This window comes from Python bivittatus, unplaced genomic scaffold (genome assembly GCF_059951505.1).
Source record: "Python bivittatus isolate LINGU-HERP-01145 unplaced genomic scaffold, Pbiv_v1 ctg000850_np1212, whole genome shotgun sequence".
NCBI classification, from domain to species: Eukaryota; Metazoa; Chordata; class Lepidosauria; order Squamata; family Pythonidae; genus Python; species Python bivittatus.
This window is the reverse complement of record NW_028277112.1, coordinates 41,494,794-41,516,650: the sequence shown is the minus strand read 5'-3', so window position 1 is coordinate 41,516,650 and position 21,857 is coordinate 41,494,794. Positions and strand designations below refer to the sequence as shown.

The window sequence follows — 21,857 nt, the reverse complement described above, 5'->3', positions numbered from 1 at the left end:
GGTTGCATGCCCCAATACAACTGTGACAGTCCATTATTAGCAGCAGTAATATTTTCTGGACTCGATCCAGTTAATAAACCTAATGAGAGAGCAACTGCCTTACTTCTTGACTAATCAGATAATTAATCAAGACAACAGACTTCAACGTTTTTCTGGGTAATTATTCAGTTGTAAATGAAGAACTTACTTTCGATTCACAACCAGCCAGTCCCGAATATAGGTTTGAACACAGTCCCGGACATGTAGATCCAATTCAGTTCTGGGAAGGATCAAAAATATTTCTATGCATAATCAGTGATAGTGTATAAAACTAGTCAGTATAGTAACAGCAACGTGGCTATTCATCCTGCATAATAAAAACAACTGTTACTTTTCAAGACACTTTTGTACTCCTCAGATCTAGTTTCCAAGATAAATTTTTCAACATCTTATTCAACATGTTATTAATAAGAAAATATCATCTATAGAAACTAAGTTAAGCATTAAAAGACACTGATAGTATTATCAAATATAATGACTATATTCTAAAGTATAAACTACACAATGTCTAAATACTGAAACAAATATCAAAGAAAGGGATTGGGGGAGCACTGGTCTGCTAAAATAGAGTTCAATAAGAGAGGGGAAATGTTACGATAACACAGATAAGGTAATCCCTTTGTTTATCTAATCAGAGGAAGAAGATGTAGCTCACTGATACAGTACATGCTTTACATGAAAATGTTCAGTCCTGGGATCTCCAGATCAATTAGTAGAAAAGTCTTCAGAAAGAAAAAAAATGCTTTAATAAAAAAATTAAACTGAAAAAAGAGAGAAGTGGATACACATAAAATATTGATAATCAGAAAATGAATATAAATAAATAAAACAGGGAAAATGTTACATGACTCAGCTGGCCATACCAGCTTCCAAAGAACTGAACCACTGAGCTTGATGGTAGTCCTTTGGGTTCAAAGAAGACCTGCTGTTGTGCAGTTCGTCTGTGGACATGGAGGTGGCCCTGCAGTCCCAGTCTGGAAGCGGAGAGTCTAACACAATGGGGGCACTGGAAGTCCATTGTTGTAGTAACTGGGGGTGTTATTCTGTGACGCTGCTCACGGTTTTCTATCAGTTTTTGGAGATGCCTGCCTTCAAAGCCGATGGATGCTTCATAGCACAAGGCTTGCAGCAAGTTCTGTCAGCAGCCACAGCTTCTAGTTCTCTTAGCTGGATGTCACAGTGGTGTAGGGTTTCTTTCACAGCGTCTTTGTAGCGTTTGCATAGTCGGCCTCGAGGTCTCTTCCCAGATTCCAGTACAATATAGAGCAACTGGTGAGGCATACAGTGGTCGTCCATTCTGATGATGTGTCCCACTTACTGCATCTGGGCTCTGATAATCAGGGGCTCGATGCTGGTGGACTCCACGCAATCCAAGACCTCCAGGTTGGAGACACAGTCTTGCCAACGAATGCTGAGGATGGAGTGGACAGTACACATGTGAAATTTCTCCAACTGTTTGATGTGCTTTCAGTATAGAATCCAGGACTGACATCCATATAGGACAGAAGGAATAACCATAGCTCTGCAGACTTTCAGCTTTGTGGAGATCCAGATGTGTTGGTTGAGCACGCCAGTACACAGCTGCCCCAGTGCCTGGCTGGCCTTGCTGATCCTGGATACGCCTTGTTCTTGGCCTGGAGGACTGCTGAAATGGTCTTGTGGTTTTCATTAAACCAGTCTTGATGCTATCAGGTTTTCAGTCTGAGTACAATTGTTGCAGTCTGTGTGATGACATCTTCAAACTGTGTCCACTTTTCAGAACAGGTTCCTACAAGCGGTAACTTGGCAGAGTTTTTAATTAAGTACATCTTGAAAACCTTGGACTTGGCCTGGGTCTTGCAGTCTGCTGATGCTGAATGACTTTCTGATAGTCCTTGGTGGCTTACGATATAAAGGGGCTATGTGCAGGTTGAGAACCAACCAGACCAGCCTGTGATCTGTCCAGTACTCAGCACCTTGCATGGCTCGGGTGATGGTGACATCTTTAAGGTCGCGCTGATGTACTATGACATAGTCAAGTAGGTGCCATTGTTTGGATCTGGGAAGCATCCAGGTAGTTTTGTACTTGTTTGCAAGTCTGAACATTATGTTAGTGATGCACAGGTTGTCCTCATCACATTTGCTCAGAAGCAGCAGGTCGTTGCTATTTAGTTTTCCACCCCAGGTCTCCCAAGGATTCCGTTCCAGTTGTCGCTGTCTGTCCCCACCCTAGCGCTGAAGACGAGTTTGTCACTGGCAGGGGTTGTTCAAACAAACTTTTCCAGATCCTTGTAGAAACCTTCCTTGTCTACATCAGGACTCACGAGAGTTGGTGCATAGACACTGACAATGGTGATATACCAGGACTTGCTGAGAGGAAAGGTTAGACTGAGGGAAGGTACAAGTGTTGACCGACATGGTTTAGCCATCTGTTAATCTGATCTACAGGATGGATTGTGGCTTTCCACCTCTTCAGCTTTATCAAGAAGCCTCCACTTCACTCCACAGATCAGGTGCTGCAGACCAAATCCACCCTATGGATGAGAGAGTTCTCTCTTCCCTTCTCTCTGTCCCTCTCCTCACTCATGGTCTCTCTTGTTCTGTTACTCTTTCACTTAGTCTTTCTTGCTCACTCTCTCACTCACTCAGTCTGTCACACTCATATTTTCTTTCACTCTGTAAGTACTGTGAAGTCTTCAGCAGTAGACCTTGGATTATCCCCACAGGTGATAAAACCTCCAATCTCCACAAACTGAGGTCCAAAAAGAGATTTGTTCTAAATGCATCTCTTGAACTACGTGCACTAACTGCCACCCTGGGGCAGATGGTGAGCAATTTTCTTTGGAACATAAAACAAGGGAAGGAGAATTAACTTTTTCCATTCAATATGGTCCTAATAATCTCTTTCCTCCCCTTTCCACAGCTTGTACCCTTATAAGGTAAGTCCTGATGGGTATTTGTCACCCATGAGAAAAAGAGGTATAGGGACTGCAAAAGAGAATAGTTGATGTGGTGGAGACAGAAAGAGATATTGCTAGCATACTGCCTTTAGTTTGCCACTAGATATGGCTGAGAAAAACAAAGAGAAATCAGAGTAGCTAGTAACAATGGGAATGATAGGCAAACCCTAATGCAAGTTAGGACCTAAGTTCAAAATGGTTTGTACTGGCTCCATATTTTGAACTGGGAAAATCTGAAACTCTATCTGTTCAAATGTTGTACTTATTCTATTTACTACTGTTCTATCATTGTACTATATTGTTTTTATTCTGAATTATTTAAAATTGCACATACATTATTTTTAATTGGATTTAAACTATAAAGACTGTTTTAGTTTTCTGATGTAGGAGATATACCACAGGGAGTTTGCTTGTTGAGTAAATGCTTAGTTAATGCAACATTTATGAGTGCAGTTTCTGAAAACAAATTATTTTCCCAGAGATTCTTTGAAGTGTTATAGTGAAATCCCAGAATATGTACCAATAAAAAATTGTTTGTCAGACCACTGGGTAGCCAGAATCCATTGAGGAGAGATACTGCTGGTTCAAAAAACCCAGAAGAACAGGAACATAAACAAGTTTAAGTTGCTTGCTTAAAAAAAAAGTTTCCTCACCCTTCTTCTGGTAATGATGGTTCCAAGGTTCTATGTTCCTTTGAAGTATAAACCACCTCCAAATCATCTTCAGGAAAATCACCCAGTTCTTGCAAGAGTTCTGAATCTAGGTTATTCAGCTGCATCATTAAGAGACCTTCAAAATCCACTGGCTCTACAGCATCATAAAACTGAGGCTAAGTGTTACAAAAAAAGGAAACAGTTTGTTCATGCTTTTTTTAGGAATATAAAACATGTTGCTGTGTCTCCATTAAATATTAACCTCAAATACATCAAGACTCTAAAAAGTTCATTTTATGGATCAAGCGCAAAGGGCATAAATCAGACATAAATTCTTACTCAGAACCATAATTGTTAAGCTTACAATTTTAAAAAATTAGGCTACTTAAACCTCATTAACTTACCGTAGCTTAAATGAGTAGAAATTGCTATATAATTGAATAACATAGCTTTCCTTTACTTCTACCTCTCTTCTTTTTTCAGTAATGTCAGAGCAAACGACATAAAAAGTTTCTTGCTGACGATTTAGCTCAATCCTACATTTTGCTCCTTCAGCTTAATTTTTCCTTAAGACTATGACATTTAATTCTTCATAATTAAAAACAAACTGCATCTACTTTCATTAGGGAAGTACCATGTGCTACAGACCTGCATTAATAACCAAGCTACACGGCAAGATGCGAATAGAAGGGGAAGTCATCTTACCTTCACTGAGAATGTGGTCACAGAGAAAGACATTGTCAAAAACTAGCAAATTTGAGGTACAAATGTCCTTGCTACAAGGAGGACTGCAATGACATACTAGCTTTGTCCTTCTCCTGTTACTCTCTGTGAGTCTTTGCAGTTGAAAATCTCATCTACAGAGGTTCTCCATACAAAGAGGATTTAGAAAAATCAGGATCTTCAGTCAGTAAAGAATCTCCAGCTGCCTAAACAGAACATGAAGCCCTAATGATTCATATGTTAAGCCTTGAACTCTGGCCATTCTAGCTGTCAAAGCAAGGAAGCTGGATAAGGTTAGGATTAGTACACAGAATTTTTTGATGTATTATAACCTTTTTGTCTGTCTTAACTTCTTGGGGGGGGCGGTCTTGAGATTGGGATCATCTTCCTTTTGGGTAGAACTGCTTTTATCCCCACCGTAATTTTTATATGCATTTAGCAAATTAGACTAAAAATTGTAAAAATTAATATATATTTAAATGTACATATTGATAGCTAACTACAGACAATAGCAGGTTTGTTTTTTAAATATATAATGCAGTACAAAAGCCTGTATACATAGCACATGCCCAGACCAAACAGGAACTATTCAGAGAATGACAAATTTGTGGGAAAAAATATTTGTTACAGGAAGATCAAAGCAAAGTAAAAAGCAGTAGTAAAGATTTTAGCAGCATGGTTTATCTATAAAAGGCAACTTAAGGCTTATAGAGAAACAGTTAACATACCTTTTTAGTACAGTACAATTAGCAGTATGATGCAATCAAAATGGTGGGTAGATGAAACAAAAAGTATCTTGGCAGAAAGTTTTTGAGAGCAAAATACATACTCTCTTCATCCTCCAATGAACCACCAGCAAAGTTAAACCCACAGCTTTTCAAGTTGAGGAAGTGAATTAGATGTCTTCAAGGGACAGGAAATATATATTTACTGTGTTTCGGTTTTCAGAACTGTGGGTTCCTAATACCTTATTCTTATTAAAATGCTATTAAAAGGTCTGAGAATAGATTCAATATTAGATTCAACAAAATTCTGCAGTCACAAAATTCTAGCAGGGATTAAAATCAAGAAGGAATAATTCTCTCTTAACTGTAAAATTTGTAATCAGAGATGTCTACCGAGGGACTGGACAAATGACATGCTCTGACCCTTTTATAGAGCATTATAATATCTACAAAAGGAGTGGAGTTTGCAGTTTGATGGTGTGATAAGGCTTTTCTCATTTTGATAAAAGCATCACATCTTGCAGCTTCCTCTGTTTGTAATGTTCTCTTAAGATATAAGTATTTCAAGAAATTCATGTGTTAAATGCCATTATTATATAAAATTGTGAAATATATATTTCACATTATATAACATTAATTGTGAAAGATGGTATTCTATTTCAAACAGAATTGAACCAATTTAGAAATCAGAAACTGTATGGAGCTATTTTGAATAGTATAGCTCCACAGAATTCCATAATGCAAATTTTCAGCAGAAAATCATAATCAAGGGCTAGATGGTCCCACTACCAGCTGGATTCATAATTGGTTGAACAACCATAACCGACGTGATCTTAGACGGGTCTATGTCCACATGGAGGGAGGTATGCAATGGGGTACCTCAGGGTTCTCTCTTGGGCCCAGTACTGTTCAACATCCTAATAAATGACAGATGAGGGAATAGAAGGCATGCTCATAAAATCTGTATATAACATAAAGCTGGGGGGGACTGCTAATACCCCTGAAGACAGGCTCAAGATTCAAAAGGATCTTGATAAACTTGAACATTAGGCCCTATCCAACAAAATGTTGTTTTGTAAGGAAAACCAGATGCACAGGTACAAAGTAAGTGGTACTTGGCTTAGCAATAGTACTTGCGAGAAAGATCTGAATTTCTGAGTAGATCACAGATTAAGGATGAGTCAGCAATGTGCTGCAGCTGCCAAAAAAGCCAATGCAGTTTGAGGCTGCATCAATAGAGGTACAGTGTCAATATCACAGGAAGTGACAGTACCACTCTATGTTGCACTGGTCAGACCATGTGTGGAATTCTATGATCAGTTCTGGTCGCCACAATACAAAAAAGATGCTAAGGAACTGAAAATACAGGTAGTCCACAGTTTATGAATGAGTTCAAATTCCAAGGTCTGTCCTTAAGTCGAATTTGTATGTAAGCCTGAACAGTACTATGATATAATACTGTATAAGTAGTATTGTGTATTTAACTCGAACCATTGTGTATTTAACTTGAATCGTTGTGTATTTAACTTGAATTTTGCTACAATTGGCTCTTTTCTTAACTATGGGTCCTCTGTAATCCAGGTGTTCTTAATCCGGGGACTTCCTGTAGTGCAGAGAAGAACAACAAAGATGGCTTGGAGGCTAAATCCTACAAAGAGTGGTTAAAGGTACTTGGTATGTTTAGCTTAAAAAAGCAAAGGCTAAGCTGAGACATGATAGAAGTCTTCTGATACATGAAAGAGTGCCACAGGGAAGAGGGAGTAGATTTATTCTCCCTAGCACCTGAAGGTAAGACAAGAACCAGAGAGTGGAAGCTTTACAGTGAGAGTTCCAAACTTGAACTAAGGAGGAATTTCCTAACTGTGAGAGCTATTAAGCAATGGAACAGCCTGCCTCCTGATAGGTGCACCATCACTGAGAAAAAACTGCCCCCCCCCGTGACTTCATAGTTATGAGTAAGACTGACCTGTTGTCTTTCAATCCTGATGAGTTAACGTCACTTTTAAGTAATCAATTTTTTCTAGTAGTTAGGCAGAAAGAATTCTCCAGCCATTCAGCTTCTTTTCAATACATGAGCAAACTTATATGCAATATAAATTTATTGGAGCCAATGTCTGTCACGACACCTAATAATCAAAAGCCCTAAAGACCATTTTTTTTAAATAAAGAGGAAATTCAGAGTTGAATTTTGAGAGGCATAATCCTTTTCCTGAACAGTATTCTATCTTCCCTTCCCCCGGCCCCAACCCATAGACATATGTACCCTTGCTCATATTAACAGGGATTAATGAAGCACGAACATGAATAACGGTTTCTACACTTACAAGATTAATGGAAGAAAAACCAGGAGAACTGATACTTCTCTGGGAAAATGGTCCAAGGGATGGTTGATGCACAAACTGCCGTCTGATTTCTGCTGAGGAATGCCTTCAATTTAAAAAAAAAGACAAAGAGAATTGGTTATACTCCAGTTACATTTAATTAACCATATTTTCTTAAATATTTGAGCACATTTTGACCCAAATGTGACCGAACCGTTGCTTGTTATCCTGGTCAGCATTTTTAGCATTGATAGAGAGTTGAGGTATGCAGGTTTCAGTTCTGAAACAGGAACGCTACTTTAGTCTGAGTACACTTGCTGTACTCGTTTGGCAAGAAGAAGACACAGCTGTTTTAAGGACTTACAGACAGGTGTGATGTTTGCACTCCTCCAATCTCCACAAAACCTTCTGGACTTCAAATACAAAGCACTGCACAGCCCTATTGTTTTATTGTATTGTGTTTCAATTGCTATCCCCAGGAACCATTTCCATCTAATTATGACCACAACACAGCAGCTGCCAAACAGAATTTCACTTCTCCACTGCCAGCTCCTCCGATTAAGCAGTTTCATGTTAACACTGTACCAGATGAATATATGGGAAAGAAAGAAATCAGCTAATGAAGTTGTTTTACAAGTTACAATTTTGCCTATTGAACATAATGATAGAGGTGAGCCGTATGTTACATTACAAATTGAGGGGAAAGATTACAAATGTTTGCTTGATACAGAGCTTCTTATTCTTTACTGGCTGTGCACCCAGGGGAAGCTGATTTTAAATTACAAGGATTAAAAAGGATAATTGGGGTGGAGGAAAAAAAGGATTTGATGTTGAAGAAATCTGTGCATTAACAACTATTGGTCCATTATTTTTAAAGCATGCCTTTCTTTTACCTGACAAGTTTGTAAACTGAGAGCTACCTCCACTGTACTCTAGATGGCCTAAACTTTTTCTTACCATCAGGCGTATCTGTTAGTTTTTCTGTTTATATTGTCAGTAGAGCCTTTTCGATTACCTCCTCAGCTTGCAGATGTCCCTGAATCATTCTAGGGTTGGTCCTCTACTGATGTTCCATTTTTAAAACCTGCTGAAGCCCACCCCAGAAATCCAAAGACTTGAGTCTTTAGTTTCACAGAATGGGGTCACAAAGCTTCACCAGCCAAGCTACAGTCAGTTTTGTTTCCCTAAAGCCACTTATCTGGCCTATATTATATGCCCAGGTACAAGAGAACTTTACCCTGCCAGGGTAGATGCTATTCTTCAATTGCCACTGCTTTCTACCAAGCGCCCGGTGACAGCCTTACTGCAGAGAATACAGAAGATGGCCTTGACAAACAGAGGGAAGACCTGTTACCAAGGCAACAATCAGATAAACTTGGCTTGAGCACATACAAAAAAAAGAGACTTGTGAAAATGCCTCAGACAGCCCCCCTCCCCAATTCTCATGAAGATAAAAGAGGGAGAAAAGGAAGCACACTCAGATTTGCAAGATTCTGTTACTACAGCACTTCTAATAAAGGTAGCTTTAGGCCCACACAATGTCTGTTTCTTAGTCTGACGTCATACTACGTAAACTGACATCTTAAATACAAAACATAAGCTGCTACCATACCTAGCTGTGGTTCTTCTCTCTGCTGCAGCTGTTTCCCTTTTTAAATTTCCGCTCAGTAAATCTGGGTGTGTTTATTGTTAATATACTCCCAGAAACTTCTCTTGAAATGCTGAGAGGCTGGCCATAGGCCAACCCTGTTATAGCCCTGCTGGACTGGTCTTGGGAGGAGGAGGAGGAGGAAGTAGGGCCAGGGGTTTCTAGGGATGATAGTACTGAAGGGGGAGATTCCAACAGCTCCACTCTGGCTAAGGCAGATCCAGCAAGCCCCAGGACTCCCTGCCTGCACCCACGGCAGGCGCTGAGGTTCACCCTCCCAGTCCCCAGCAGAGGCATGCTTTAAAGATACGACAACAGGGGGCTGAGTCACCACCCAGGTCCAACAGACTGGCCAGGAAGCAAGCTGGCAGGAGAGGAGACTCCATGTACCTGAGCTGTGCATTTGGGTGGCGGTTCAGCAGGACTTCTCTACTGGCCTCCCTCCTTGAGAGAAAACACCGAGAACAGCTTTTCGAGCCTCAGCTCTGGTGCCGTGCTTTGAACTCTGGATTCCGCCTCACCGCGTCTCTCATCCTCTCCCTTGGATTTGTCATTTGTTTGTTTGCTTCTAAAAGTTCTGCCTGAGCTGCAGATCTCTGGACTGTGGCAAGCAGCCAGCTTGCTATCTTCCTGGCTGGCAAGGAAAGCCCCTCCTCCAAATATTTGTATGGTGGTAATCCATAGGAGCTGGCCTAGCAGTAAGCCGTGTTGCCAGGGAGCCCATTTTCCTTAGAATAAGGTACCCCGTTTTGAATCAGGGTGGCAACAAATCAGCACTGGCACAGCAGCAGGGTAATTTTATTCCATTAAAAGGCTAAAGAAAAATCTAGATGAGACTTGAGTTGATCATTTAACTTTCTCATACAATCAGGTCTTGGCAGATGTAAAGACGTGCACCAATCCATAATGTATTGATTCATTTTTGCTTTACTGCTATTGTTATTTAAATTATTTATTCATTATTTATTATTCTTTTTTCCCCCCGCCTTTATTTTTGGTCAGCTCAAGGCGGCATACATACCTTATGCACCTAACTCTTATTTTCCCCACAACAACACCCCCGTGAGGTATTATGGGAACCCAGTTAATAAAACTTAAGGAAGCCATGGCTTAACACCACTCATGAATGAAACCATTGAGTTTACCTTTTCAGGCAATCTCACCTTATATCGATCATTTGACAGATTTCAATGTATATCTATTTGCACTACAGGTAGTCCTTGACTTATAACCATTTGTTCAGTGACCATTCAAAATTACGATGGCACTGAAAAAAAATGACTTACAACCAGTCCTTGAAATTACGGCCATTACAGCACCCCCACAGTCACATGATCAAAATTCAGATGTTTGGCAGCCTGCCCACACTTACGACCACATAGGCACTTCAACTCCCCTCACCCGCCTATCTCCCCCTCATCTCTGCCCTTTTGGCCACCCTGCACCCTACCTTGCAGGGCAGCAAACAGCCCCAGAACCATGCAGCTCAGGGCTGCTTGCCATGCCCCGGGAAGCTGCAGCTGCACCAGCCCAGTCCCAGCCACAGTCGCCCTCACCACCCTGCACTCCAAGACCCCTGCCCCCCTGCGCTCCGCCACCCCAGCTCACCTTCCCATCTTCTTGCTCCCGCTGCTGACAAGGTGTGCCCAGCCTGGACCTTCACGCCAAGAAGCCCCTTTGCACGAAGCTGGCAAAAGCAAGCCCCTTTGCAAGCAGTTTCTCTAGCAAATGATTCCTACACATGGCTCCCTGAGCCAATCCCCAGCCCTTTCCCATTGGGTGGAACCTCCTGCCCTTACCCAATGGGAAATAGCCAGGGGTTGCGCTGCTGGTCATTACTACTACTACTATTACTACTACTACTACTATTATATTACCCCTTTGCACAAAACTGGCAAAAGCAAGCCCCTTTCTGAAGGCACAGGGAGCCATGCGTAGGAAAAATTCACCAGAGAAGCTGCATTTGAAAAGGAGACAGCAAAGGCAGCAAGGCGCTTCTACTTCAGCTGCTAGGTGCAAAAGGCGAAAGGTCAGTGTGGGGAACTGGGAAAGAAGGCAGCTGGGCGAACGAATGCTTCCTGGGGCGGCTGCAGCTTCATGCTATGCTGAGGCTCAGGAGCTGCTTGCTGCCCCAAAGGGCAGGGTGCAGGTTGGCCAAAAGGGCAGAGATGGGGGGAGATAGGCACGTGGGGGGAGTTAGATGCAGTCCCTTACCTTACTGAGGCTTGGAGCTATGAGAGACCAAGCCCAGAATGGCTTGGATTGTGGTGGGTCCTTGGCTAACGACTGGTGAAATTCACTTAACAGTGGCAAGGGGATTGCTGAGATTGCGGTCACTAAGTGATGCGGTAACTGACCTCATCACTTAGTGACAGAAATTCTGGTCCCACTGTGGTCATAAGTCAAGGACTACCTGTAGTTTTTATAATTTGGGTCATTATTGGAAAATACTGCTAAATACAGTTGTGACTAAAGTTCAATGAAGATAGTGTGGGTTTATTTAAAGTATTTATGGCTACCTCTTTCTATTCCCTTTAAGAGTTCTTAGTAATAACTTTGGCTGGATTGAAGCATGTGCTTTTACTTCAATCGTTTGGTAGCAAACATAAAAAATGCATTGCTCGGGTATAAATGTGGTGCTGGCTAAGGAAACAATACTGTACTCAACTTCTCATTTTGTACTTCAGCAGCAGCAGGTTGCAGTGATTCCTCCTACCTACTCTTATACTCAATCTCACTATATTTGAGGAATGAACTCTATCTGAGAGATTGTCACTAAATATAAATAATTCTTCACTATACTTTCATTTATAAGTAGACCAGGCATTCTTGAACAAGGTAATTTTTCCTCTCTTCTTCTTCTTCTTATTTATTTTTTTTTACAGCTGGCAACTTTAGAGGAATACATATTCCCCCTGATGTCAGTGAACAGGATAATTAATAATGGCTACAATTACATCAGAATCTCTTGAAAAACTACAAGGATCGCCAAGACCAAGCCAAAAGATTACACAAAACTTAGCCCCAAAAGCTGGAAATCTTTACTTGCCCTTTCATCTTTTGTTCATCTTAAATTCTCGCATATCCAGAAGGTGATTACTGGTCACAATTTCAATACACAAAAGAATGTATGTTCTAGAAATAGTTATGTACATCCAAAATGAAAAAAAAGAGTCTGCATGTCACTTATTTCTGAAATATTGCACTTGTATCATTGTGTAGTACATTCACATGCAGTTGACTTTGAGTAGAAACTTCAACTGATTTAGAAAACACAATCTAAATTATTAATTGGAAGCAACTCCACCAAGCCCAAATTGCTAATACTGTATTATGACACTTTCACCAGTTTTGTTTGTAGAAATAAGTCCTGACTTTAATTTCTAAAGAGCTTGAAGATTATGTGATTTAAGAACTACTTTTCTCCATACAAATCAACTAATTTATTCTGTAGGTGGTGTTTCTCCACCATTACTAGTTTTAGTTGAGCAGCAGCAGAAAATAGACTTTTCCTCTAAATGTAGAATATTGCCTTCCCCCAAATTCCATTCATTTTCACTTCCTGCTCCTTCTTTTGAATTGGACTGATTTTATTGGAAGTGGCTTTTCTTATTCCTTGAAAACCTGGAATTGAAAAAAAGGATAAACCTAAGAATGGTTTAATTAAGAGCAAGAGAGGAAAGAAGAACAAACTGTACAGTATTTAAATTAAAATTATGTTTTCTAGAAAAACATGATGGGCATACCATTATAGAAATGGGCCTATAAACTGCAAGTATTCTGGAATTTATGTGTTTGCACTGCATCTCTATGTGCATTTTGCAAAGAGACTCTTTGCTTTCCATCTACTACTTTATCTGAGCCCTATCTCCTGTTTTTTGCAATGATTTCCAACAACTGCGCTGGTACCTGGATCAAGAAATAAATTTAGCCTACGTTAATATCATATTTTTTGTAATTAACATATAATTTGTAAGGATTGAAATTACTAATAATTAGGGCTGTACAAGAACCACCTGACCTACTTCACAATCAGACTCTCTGCTCCAGAAGCAGCCCAACTGACTTTGTATTCATCCAGGTGGGAAGAGAGATAACCCATAACTTTTATGATTCTAGAACATGAACTAAAAAAAAAAATCCCTCCACTCTCCTATTATCTAGCATGGAAAAACAGAAATACCTAACAGCACCATGGTTTATTTGTGGATAAAATTTGCCCTAATATTAGATCATTATGAGGGTATAAAATATAGGGAGGTTCAAGATACATCAAGGTGGGCAACATTTAAGGGGATAGTGGCTACAACTTCACTTCCTAACTTTTAGAAGGACTGCAGATGGCTGTCAAAGTTTGGGGCGATATCACTGGAAAGGCTGAATCGAGAATTTTTGGTACTCTTCCCCCCTCCCAATGTTTTAAGGATGAAAAGAAGAACAGAAGGCCTTCGGAAAATGAACTGCTCCATCCTTAACTTCCCTAAATCTCCCCCATAAAAAATGTTTACAAATTTTTTTTTAGATTGATTTCATCATTTTAAAGATTTTTATGGAGAGGGCTTAAGGGTGGGGATAGGAGCAGTTTGTCTTGCATGGCCTCTCCTCCTATCCCATATTTAACTCCAGTCTGCAAAGGGCTTGAAATTTGTGGGGGAAAAATGGCAAATAGGCATTAAAAGCTTAAGTGCTTGAAAGAAAATGTGAGGCAAAACTGGAAGATTCAAAAAAGCTAAGAAAAATAATGCTATAATCACATGAAAGGAGTTAAATGTTCGAGCTGAAAGATACAACACTGAAAAAAAGAGTTAGAAGCTTGCCAAGATGAGCTGGTTCAGGTCCAAAATCAAATTTATCTTCATATCTTAAATTTTCCCTCTGCAGAAGATGAGCAACCTCTAGTGGCTGTCACCTAGTAGAAAATTGTTTAAGTAAACTGACTGAAAGAAGATGAAGCAAGAATTCTGGGAATGAGAATGAAAAACGTATTTATTTTTCTAGTTCATCATTCACAATAATGAGCCGTGTGACATACAGACTTACTTAAAAGAAAAGTTCAGCAACAATGGGATCTGATTAGTGACAGCAAATATATATACATCTTTCTCTTTTCAACTTTTATATCGCAATCCCTCCAAAAGGCTCAAAGTTATTCTGAGAACAGTGTTTCTGATCCCTGAATCAGCTCAATGGGTACTCCTTTCCCTCCCAAGCATTTTTCTTGAGCAAACATTAAAATATTTTTTCATCCCCTTTTTTGGTGCACAGACCTCCCATCATGTTGCGTTCTCAAACTATGTATTGGAAGCAAAGGCTTTTGAAGGACAAGTTAAGCACCTCTTAACTCATGGCAATTAAAAACTACCCTGAATTGCCCCATTCTGTGCTGGGTTCAGGTTTCCTATTAAGGTGGAGCACAGATGTACTGCAAATTGTTCTTCTATGGCCATTAATTTAAACAAGAGTAGGAAAAATTGTGTGCCCTAAATTTTGATTAACACAATAAACGCAATAAACAAAATCACTTCATTTTAATTACTGATAGAAATTTAGTTTTACTTTTAATATTATCTCAAAACTGTTTACTATGAGGGTGGTAATGAAAACTAGAAGAATAAGGACTGAATATCCCAAACTATGGATATTTACTCTCCTTGGCTCCTTAGTTTCACCCATTTTGGTTTTACTGATTTTTTAAAATTGTTTTATTCTTTTCCCTGTCTGCCTTCACTCATGAGTATTCTCTATTCTTTCTGGTCCATACCCTATCCTAGAGCCAGTAATTCCTTATGAAAAATCGTCCATAGCTTATGTGGACCTAACAGCCTTAGAGTACATGGCCCACTACCAAGTCCAGGCTGGTCCTGCAATACCTGGTTTCTCTACTAACTCCTCCTGTCCAAATGTTGACATCCCCTCCCCACAAAGCATACTGCATTTAACTGCTTATGCCCATACTTGCTGTATCTCGGGTTTCAGACACAGTAATGCTGGATTCTTCTCACTGCTACTTTATTTCATCATTCCTTGCTGTCTCTTTCTTAATATATGAAAATGGTAAGTACGCTATCTCCAGGGTATCAAGCCAGTTACATCTGTTTATCTATCCACTCTCAAAATTGCCACCACCTTCCATTTGGAGCTGGGGTGTCCACAAGGTATGATCAAAACAGTCAAGAAGATGATGCAGTCAAAGTTCTGCCTATGTGTGATGCATCATTGCAGCCATCATCTTGATTTTTTTGGACCACACCCTGTGGACACCCTTAATCGGCAGTGCAACAGCTTCCTTGGAACTCTTCCCTCCAATACCCCTTTAAAGCCCAGTATTAATGTTGGTAAGGAGCCTGCCTGCTTTCTGGCTGTGCAGTCTGGGCAAACTGTCATCAGTTCCGCCATTCTGTTGCATAAAGGAAATCTGACTATCCAACATCCTTTATCTTTCTCTCTTGCACCGTGTTTCTGTTTAGCAGATAACTATTCAGAGTCTGGCCTAGATATAAAATGCACAGCTTGGTAAGAAAATAAGGAGGTTTTATTAATTTCATATACTGTCACAGTCAGCTCTCAAGACTCAGAAAATATTTTGCCGTTTTAGATTTTGTTCAGAAGTGGAAATCAGCAATAGGAAGTAACTTGTGTCACAATCTGCCAGGTTGCTACAAGTCAAGTCACTCAGACACAAACTTATGGAAGCCACCAAACAGGAAAGACTGGTGATGACCACAAATGCTCAACTTACTCCGGTTGAATATTCTTCACTCAGAATTTATAATGCATATCACCACATTTGACAGCCCCCAAAAATAACTGACTGTTGATGTTATTGTGTACTAACAGGATAGCCCTGAATTTATCAGTAGACTCACTGAGCATGATATAAAACAAAAGCCAGTTGCTTTATGGCTAAAAGAAAAGACTGCCCTTGTGAGATTTCAAATCAAACAAGAATTCATAACTAACCGTTGGTTTTAAAGAACTTTACAGTGGAACACATATCTGGGCAAGATAGTAGAATTTGGTTTCTTATCAACAGCAAGTCAGAAACGGAAGCTTCAAATACTTTATTTACTTAAACCTTTTTGGGCTGTTAATGTGCATTTCTTTTTTGTTGTTACGTGTATTTCTATAGCTCATTTGTCTTAGAATGTGTATCCTAAAGTAATCCTTCAGGTAGCCTGCAAAGATGGTCACAGAACAAAATTAAATACGCACACCAATACAAGTGATGATAAAATCCCAGTAGGTATTAGCCTGTGAACATAAGGTCAGAGCATGCTTCTCTTTCGATATGCGTATCAAAGAAATCTGGCAGCTGGAGGAGCAGTTGCTAGCAGGGAGATTAAAACCACCTTCCACCAGCTGTTCCTTCTATAACCAGTGTGATGAAGGGTTACAGACTATTTTAAATCAGCTTGGCTAATGAGAGCTAATAGCAAACTTCACTGTTTAGGCCTCTCTTTGGAGAGGTTCTGCCCATTAGGGTTTGAAAATGGCAGGAGTCAAGCAGCATATCTGGGATTCTGATTTCTAAACCAGTCTAAGTCTACTATCCAACCACCAGTATGTGGATTTCTTTTTTCAAATGGGCATGTGCTTTCATCCTATCTCTCCTTTGTTCTAAAACTGACATTTCTCCAAGCCTTCACTTTGGCCAGGTTGGATGTACTACCCTTCATAGTCCTGTGGGAGTGTTACAAAAATATCCCTCTACATCAGCGTTTATGCCCATGTGGAGATGGCTCTGTAGAGTCCCTGAGCCGTATGTTCCTCTGTTGCTTTCTTTACAGGGAATCTCGGATGACATTCATTTATCCCACTCTAATAAATACCCCGGCAGAAAATATGATGCTTATTGATCATTTCCTTATCCAACCAGGACTCTGATTATCTTCCCAAGTTGCCCGATTCTGTGCCTCTATTTGTTCTATTTGACCCATTTACGACTGAAGATTATAGTCTTGATGACTGTCACTGTTAATTTTTAATGGTATTTTATGCCTACATTTTATTCATATCTATATACAGTATTTTAGGTGTATGTGTTTATATGTATCTATACCTATATCTGTTGTATATATTTGATGTATATTATGTTTTCTGTCTTAAAGGCCATAATTAAGGATTGGTGATGGATGGTTAGTTTCCTTCAAAATAGTACTTTTATAGGAATATAACTTTTTTCCAGATATTAAGATAGTTGGAAAAGGAAATGCTACCCCAAGATAATTCATTCACTGTTGTTCTGACTATTGCATGGAATCTGGTTACAACAAATGTACGCAGTAGAGACTACTAGATATCATTCACATTTTTTAATGAATAGCCAACTCATGCATTCCAAAGCTGTAAAACAAACAGAAAAACAGTGGTACGTACACAATAGCCAGATCTTGCAGGTTGTGAAATTAATTATAAATTCTTTCAACACTGTTTTGACATTTCAACAAGAGATTTCAACCCATTCTTGGAAATGTTTAATTTAAATTAAAGCACAAAAAAGAATAGATATTTAGGGTTGTTGTTCTAATCTCACAGCTACCAGACACTAGTGCTCTCCAACTGAATAGCACCATGTGAATTGAAAAATAGATAGAAGGAAATTTGCATTTGTTTCTGCTGTTCAAAGCTTCATTAACAATTGCTAAATTTGACTTCTCAGCAACCAGTTTTTCAAGTAAATCAAACAGCAGCACGGCTATTTCCACACTTAAAGAGAATATCTTATGTCACTCATTTTTCTTCCAGAAAAGTCCACATCATGTACATGTGGATATGGGGCATGTGACACATAAAACTGTATTTAGTTGTCATCTAGACTTAGATTGTTGATTACATTGTGTAGAGGGAAGTGTTTTACCCTCAGTCTCTACATGTGGTTTGTGGCTGCCTTACATACATAACTGGTAATGCTTCATTTCATTCAGGCCTAGGGGAAGAATTAGCTTATGGCTCAAGACCCTTTTTGGCCTCCAGACATGGACCAGGAGGGAGGAATGGATACAAAGTGGGTCTATTCCAGCAGTGACTCCACCACACCTGCTCTTAAAAGCATGTATTCCCTGCGGGTATATATAAAAGATAAAGCAAAAATACCAAGTGGATTGCAGGAAGATAGAGTGACCCAAATCCCAGTCAAGCCAAGGCCAGGCTGGTCTACCAGGCAACAATGAAAGAAACCAACAAACTCAGGTTAAGACTCAGGCTGACCTAGCATCTTGTGGAAAACATTCATGCATTCTCACATTATTATCATTAGACAACATTTGCAGGATATATTGCATTATATTAAACTGCTATTCTGCCATCATTAGCTTTTCTCTTATTATATACAAATGCTGTTTACCCAGTGATCAATGTTTATCATAAGAAAAATAATTTGCGATTCAAAATTTAATGTAAAAATGTATAAAGAAAAATATTGCTGACCCCTTTGGATTTTTTTCTGTGCTGAAAGCCAGAACAATAAAAACGTTCTAGGTTTTGGTTCAGCCAGGCTACAACTAACCTGAAAAAAACACATTTTCTGTTTTGTGCATACCCCTAAGATGAAGCAGATTTGGAATTTGTAGATGTTACACGATAACAGATCATTGCTATTACATCTTTAATTAAAATTTGTAAAGAACTTGCATTTACTGGCAGAGATGAAAAAAACAAAACACTGATATATTTTCAAGTAAGAAGGACAGACTAACATTGAAGACTTGAGATGGTTTTATTGTCTGACAATGTAAGTCCTTCAAAGTTGTCAAGATAAGGAAACAGACTCCACAAGGAAAATATAAGTTTTATTGAGACAGGCTGTATTAACAGAATATTGCAAGTCTATGTATTTCCTCCCTTCCTTCTTATACCCCAGTGAGCCAGGGAGGAGCCAGCCTGAGTCTCTTCCTAAAACCACCTCCTTCCCCAGGGCTCAAGGAATGCTTCTGCCCTTTTTGTTTTTGTAACAGCCTCAGAATATTTCCCTCAAGGCCATTTCTATGGCTTTCTGCAGACAATACATTGTGTGCTATACATCACATCAGCTGGGCTCTTTCCACAAGGGGAAAGAATGAATTGAACTAACCAAAAAAACAGGAATTGTTTGCATTTGTTTCTTGGCTTGTTGCTCCAAAAGATACCATGATTTACAACCAAGAACAATCTTTGCTTTATGTTCTGTTTTGTAAAGAAAACAACAAATTAAGAGCCCTGATTTGGATAACATGCTGAGGTAGATATTGGAAAGACTTCTGAATCTGATCCTAGATGTGAAGTGTGGTTGCTTTTTAAAAAATAAAGGGAACACCACAGAAAGTTAACAGTGGTAAATGCAATGCAGAGGACAAATTATAATAGGAGATGCACAATAAAGTTCAAAAGCCTGTTGTGAAGTACGTGTAAGATTTTGGCCCTTCTCCAACAACCCTGATATTCTCCACTGAGCACACAACACAGCCCTAGTTCCAGTCCAAAAATTTAAGCGGTCTTTTGTCTCACTTTGTTTTCTAAAGTAAAAACAATTTATTACTTCAATAGAGTTTATTACAGAATTGATTTATCTTCATCTTGGGAAAAGATTTTCAAATTAAAATGAAGGACAGCAGTTATGAAATGTGTTTTTGTCATTCATGAGATCTAATGAGGTTATAGGACCCTAAAGTTAAACCTGTATATATCAGACTTCTATCTATATTGCACTCTGTAAACAACATGATGCTGTTTATACACAATATGTAATATCATGACTTCGGATGGCCAAAAACAGCCCTGCTGGGTGCTGTAGTGCAATCTACAATATCACAGGATCTGAATGAGGATTATAGCAGCAGTATAAATTGACAAAAGAAACAAAGTATTAGGGTTGAAATATTAATATATATATTGTAGTACCATGCTGGATACAAAAATGACCTCAAAAATAACCTGCTAGATATTTCAATTGTAAGTCTGGCAATATGCAGCTGCCGGATTATCATTATCATTATTATTGCAGTTTAACAACTGCAGAATCTCCCATGTCTATTTGCAAACAACTCAGTAATATTTGCGAAGCAAAACGTCTAATGAATTAAAATGTAATTGTGAAAGAAACACAAAGAATGCATTGAAATACAAAATCACATTGTGAAAGAAACTCAAGGAATGCACTGAGCTATAAAATTAATTAATTCACTAATAATATTGTTGCAATGGGTACTGAAAAATACGGTCTAAAACCAAAAGCTATAAGTATATCTTTAATTTCATATATTATTCCTTTTAGGAAAAATAAATAAATTTATTATTGAAATTAATAATACTTTCTAGAGTCTGGTCAGTTCTAAATGTCAGAACTTTGAAACTTTTTTTTTTTGTGACCAGATATTCAGTGAGTCAGTCTATTTAGTGGTGTTCAATAAAAGTCTCTGCTAAATTTCTGTCTGTTACGCAATTGCACAAAGACATGACACACTGAAACCACAAACTGTATGCCATTTCCCCACTGTCTTGCTTCCAGCTTAATCCCATTATATTTACAGAAATTCTTTAAAAAAATGGAAGAATGACTGGTTTGTGGATTGCCGAGTTTTAACTGCTGGAGAAACATCAATCTACTGAAGGTGGGTCACGAGAAAACTCCGAAGAAGTCTTTTGGATTAATCTAGGTTAAGGCATCCTAAAGAACTAAAACACCCTGTTAAAGATGTACCGATATTATAAACAGGCTCAGAGCAAGTTCTGACGAAACACATGACATTTTCTACTCATCAGAACTATAAAGATTTTGTACACAGCATATAACTTCCTATAGAAATAACGTCTTTACGTGTTTATTTTCCAGGAAGGGTGGTTTCCAAAGCGCACAAAGGAAGAAACTGTTGAATCTAGAGTCTAGCCGTGCCAAAGTGCTAACTAATCTAGGATAGGGGAGTTCTATACATTGCCGGAATAAATTCCTTGAACGTGAGCCTCTTACACACACAGAGACGTGCACCTTCGTTAACATCCTTAAAGGGGCGCGTGGCTCTGTTGAGTTCTTAGAACTGCAGCTTGTCCCCACACCCGGCTGCACTGCGCAAACTGCGCTTCTCCATTCATCCTCTCACTCCACCCACTCAGCCTCCGGGCACGCCAGCAAAAGCTGCTGAACTAGTGGTGCCAGTGAACAGTAAGGAGGAAAAGTTCCCTACAAGTGCAAGAAAAAGATCCCTACCTGTTGATTTTCAGAGCAAATGCCCTCCGATCGGAACTGGGCAGAGTAGCCATGTAGCTCTGTGGGGCGGAAACCCTGCCCCGCTTCAAGATCGACGGCGACTGTTCGTTCACTCAAAGGGAGCCGAGCTGTCAATTCGGTGTAGAAACTTCCGCATTTCTCACCTTCCTTGTCGAAAGCAGCCAAAGGGGAGAGCCCAGCTTCTGCAAGGAACCGAGGATGGGCGCAAAGCTCCAGTTGGTCTTGAAGGTGAGCGGCAGCGAGAATCTTTTTGGGGAATGGCACGAGGGGGTAGAGTCCTGGCGCGGCAGTGGGCTGTGCCACTTGGGTTCACTTCTTGGACCGCATTCGCGTACTTTCCAGAGGAGCACCGCAGCGAGAACCTCGGCGGCAGGCGCCGCTTTCCCTGAACTGAAAGGCTCCACGTCTTGGTGGCATATGGCATTTCTTTCCGGGTAGAAGCGCCGGGAACAGCAGCGCTACCAACTCCAACCCCGAATTTTGCCTCGACGCCTAACAGCCCGCGTTGCAGCCGAGTATGAACTTGCAAGAGGAAGACCAGAAACAAGAAGAAGCTAAGGGCATTTCAGAATTGCAGTTCAATAAATGTTTAAATGTCATATTGGAACTT

General features: G+C 39.6%; 1 protein-coding gene across 4 annotated transcripts in view; it reads right to left on the bottom strand.

Annotated features, from left to right (window-relative positions):
- Positions 1-21,321, bottom strand: part of DOCK8 (dedicator of cytokinesis 8) — a 97,349-nt gene extending 76,028 nt beyond the window's left edge. For 2 of the 4 annotated variants that reach the window (XM_025163806.2, XM_088129907.1), the window contains exons 1-4: positions 21,227-21,321; positions 7,404-7,506; positions 3,632-3,807; positions 188-259 (exon numbers count right to left, since the gene is read on the bottom strand). In XM_025163806.2, coding sequence (XP_025019574.1) covers positions 188-259; positions 3,632-3,807; positions 7,404-7,506; positions 21,227-21,279 — 404 coding nt within the window. In that variant the 5' untranslated portion in view covers positions 21,280-21,321. Of the gene's footprint in view, positions 1-187; positions 260-3,631; positions 3,808-5,082; positions 5,163-7,403; positions 7,507-9,438; positions 9,518-21,226 lie in introns of those variants that run through there. The other 2 variants (XM_025163807.2, XM_088129908.1) reach the window with 2 other exon arrangements.
- Between the last annotated feature and the right edge of the window lie 536 nt (positions 21,322-21,857).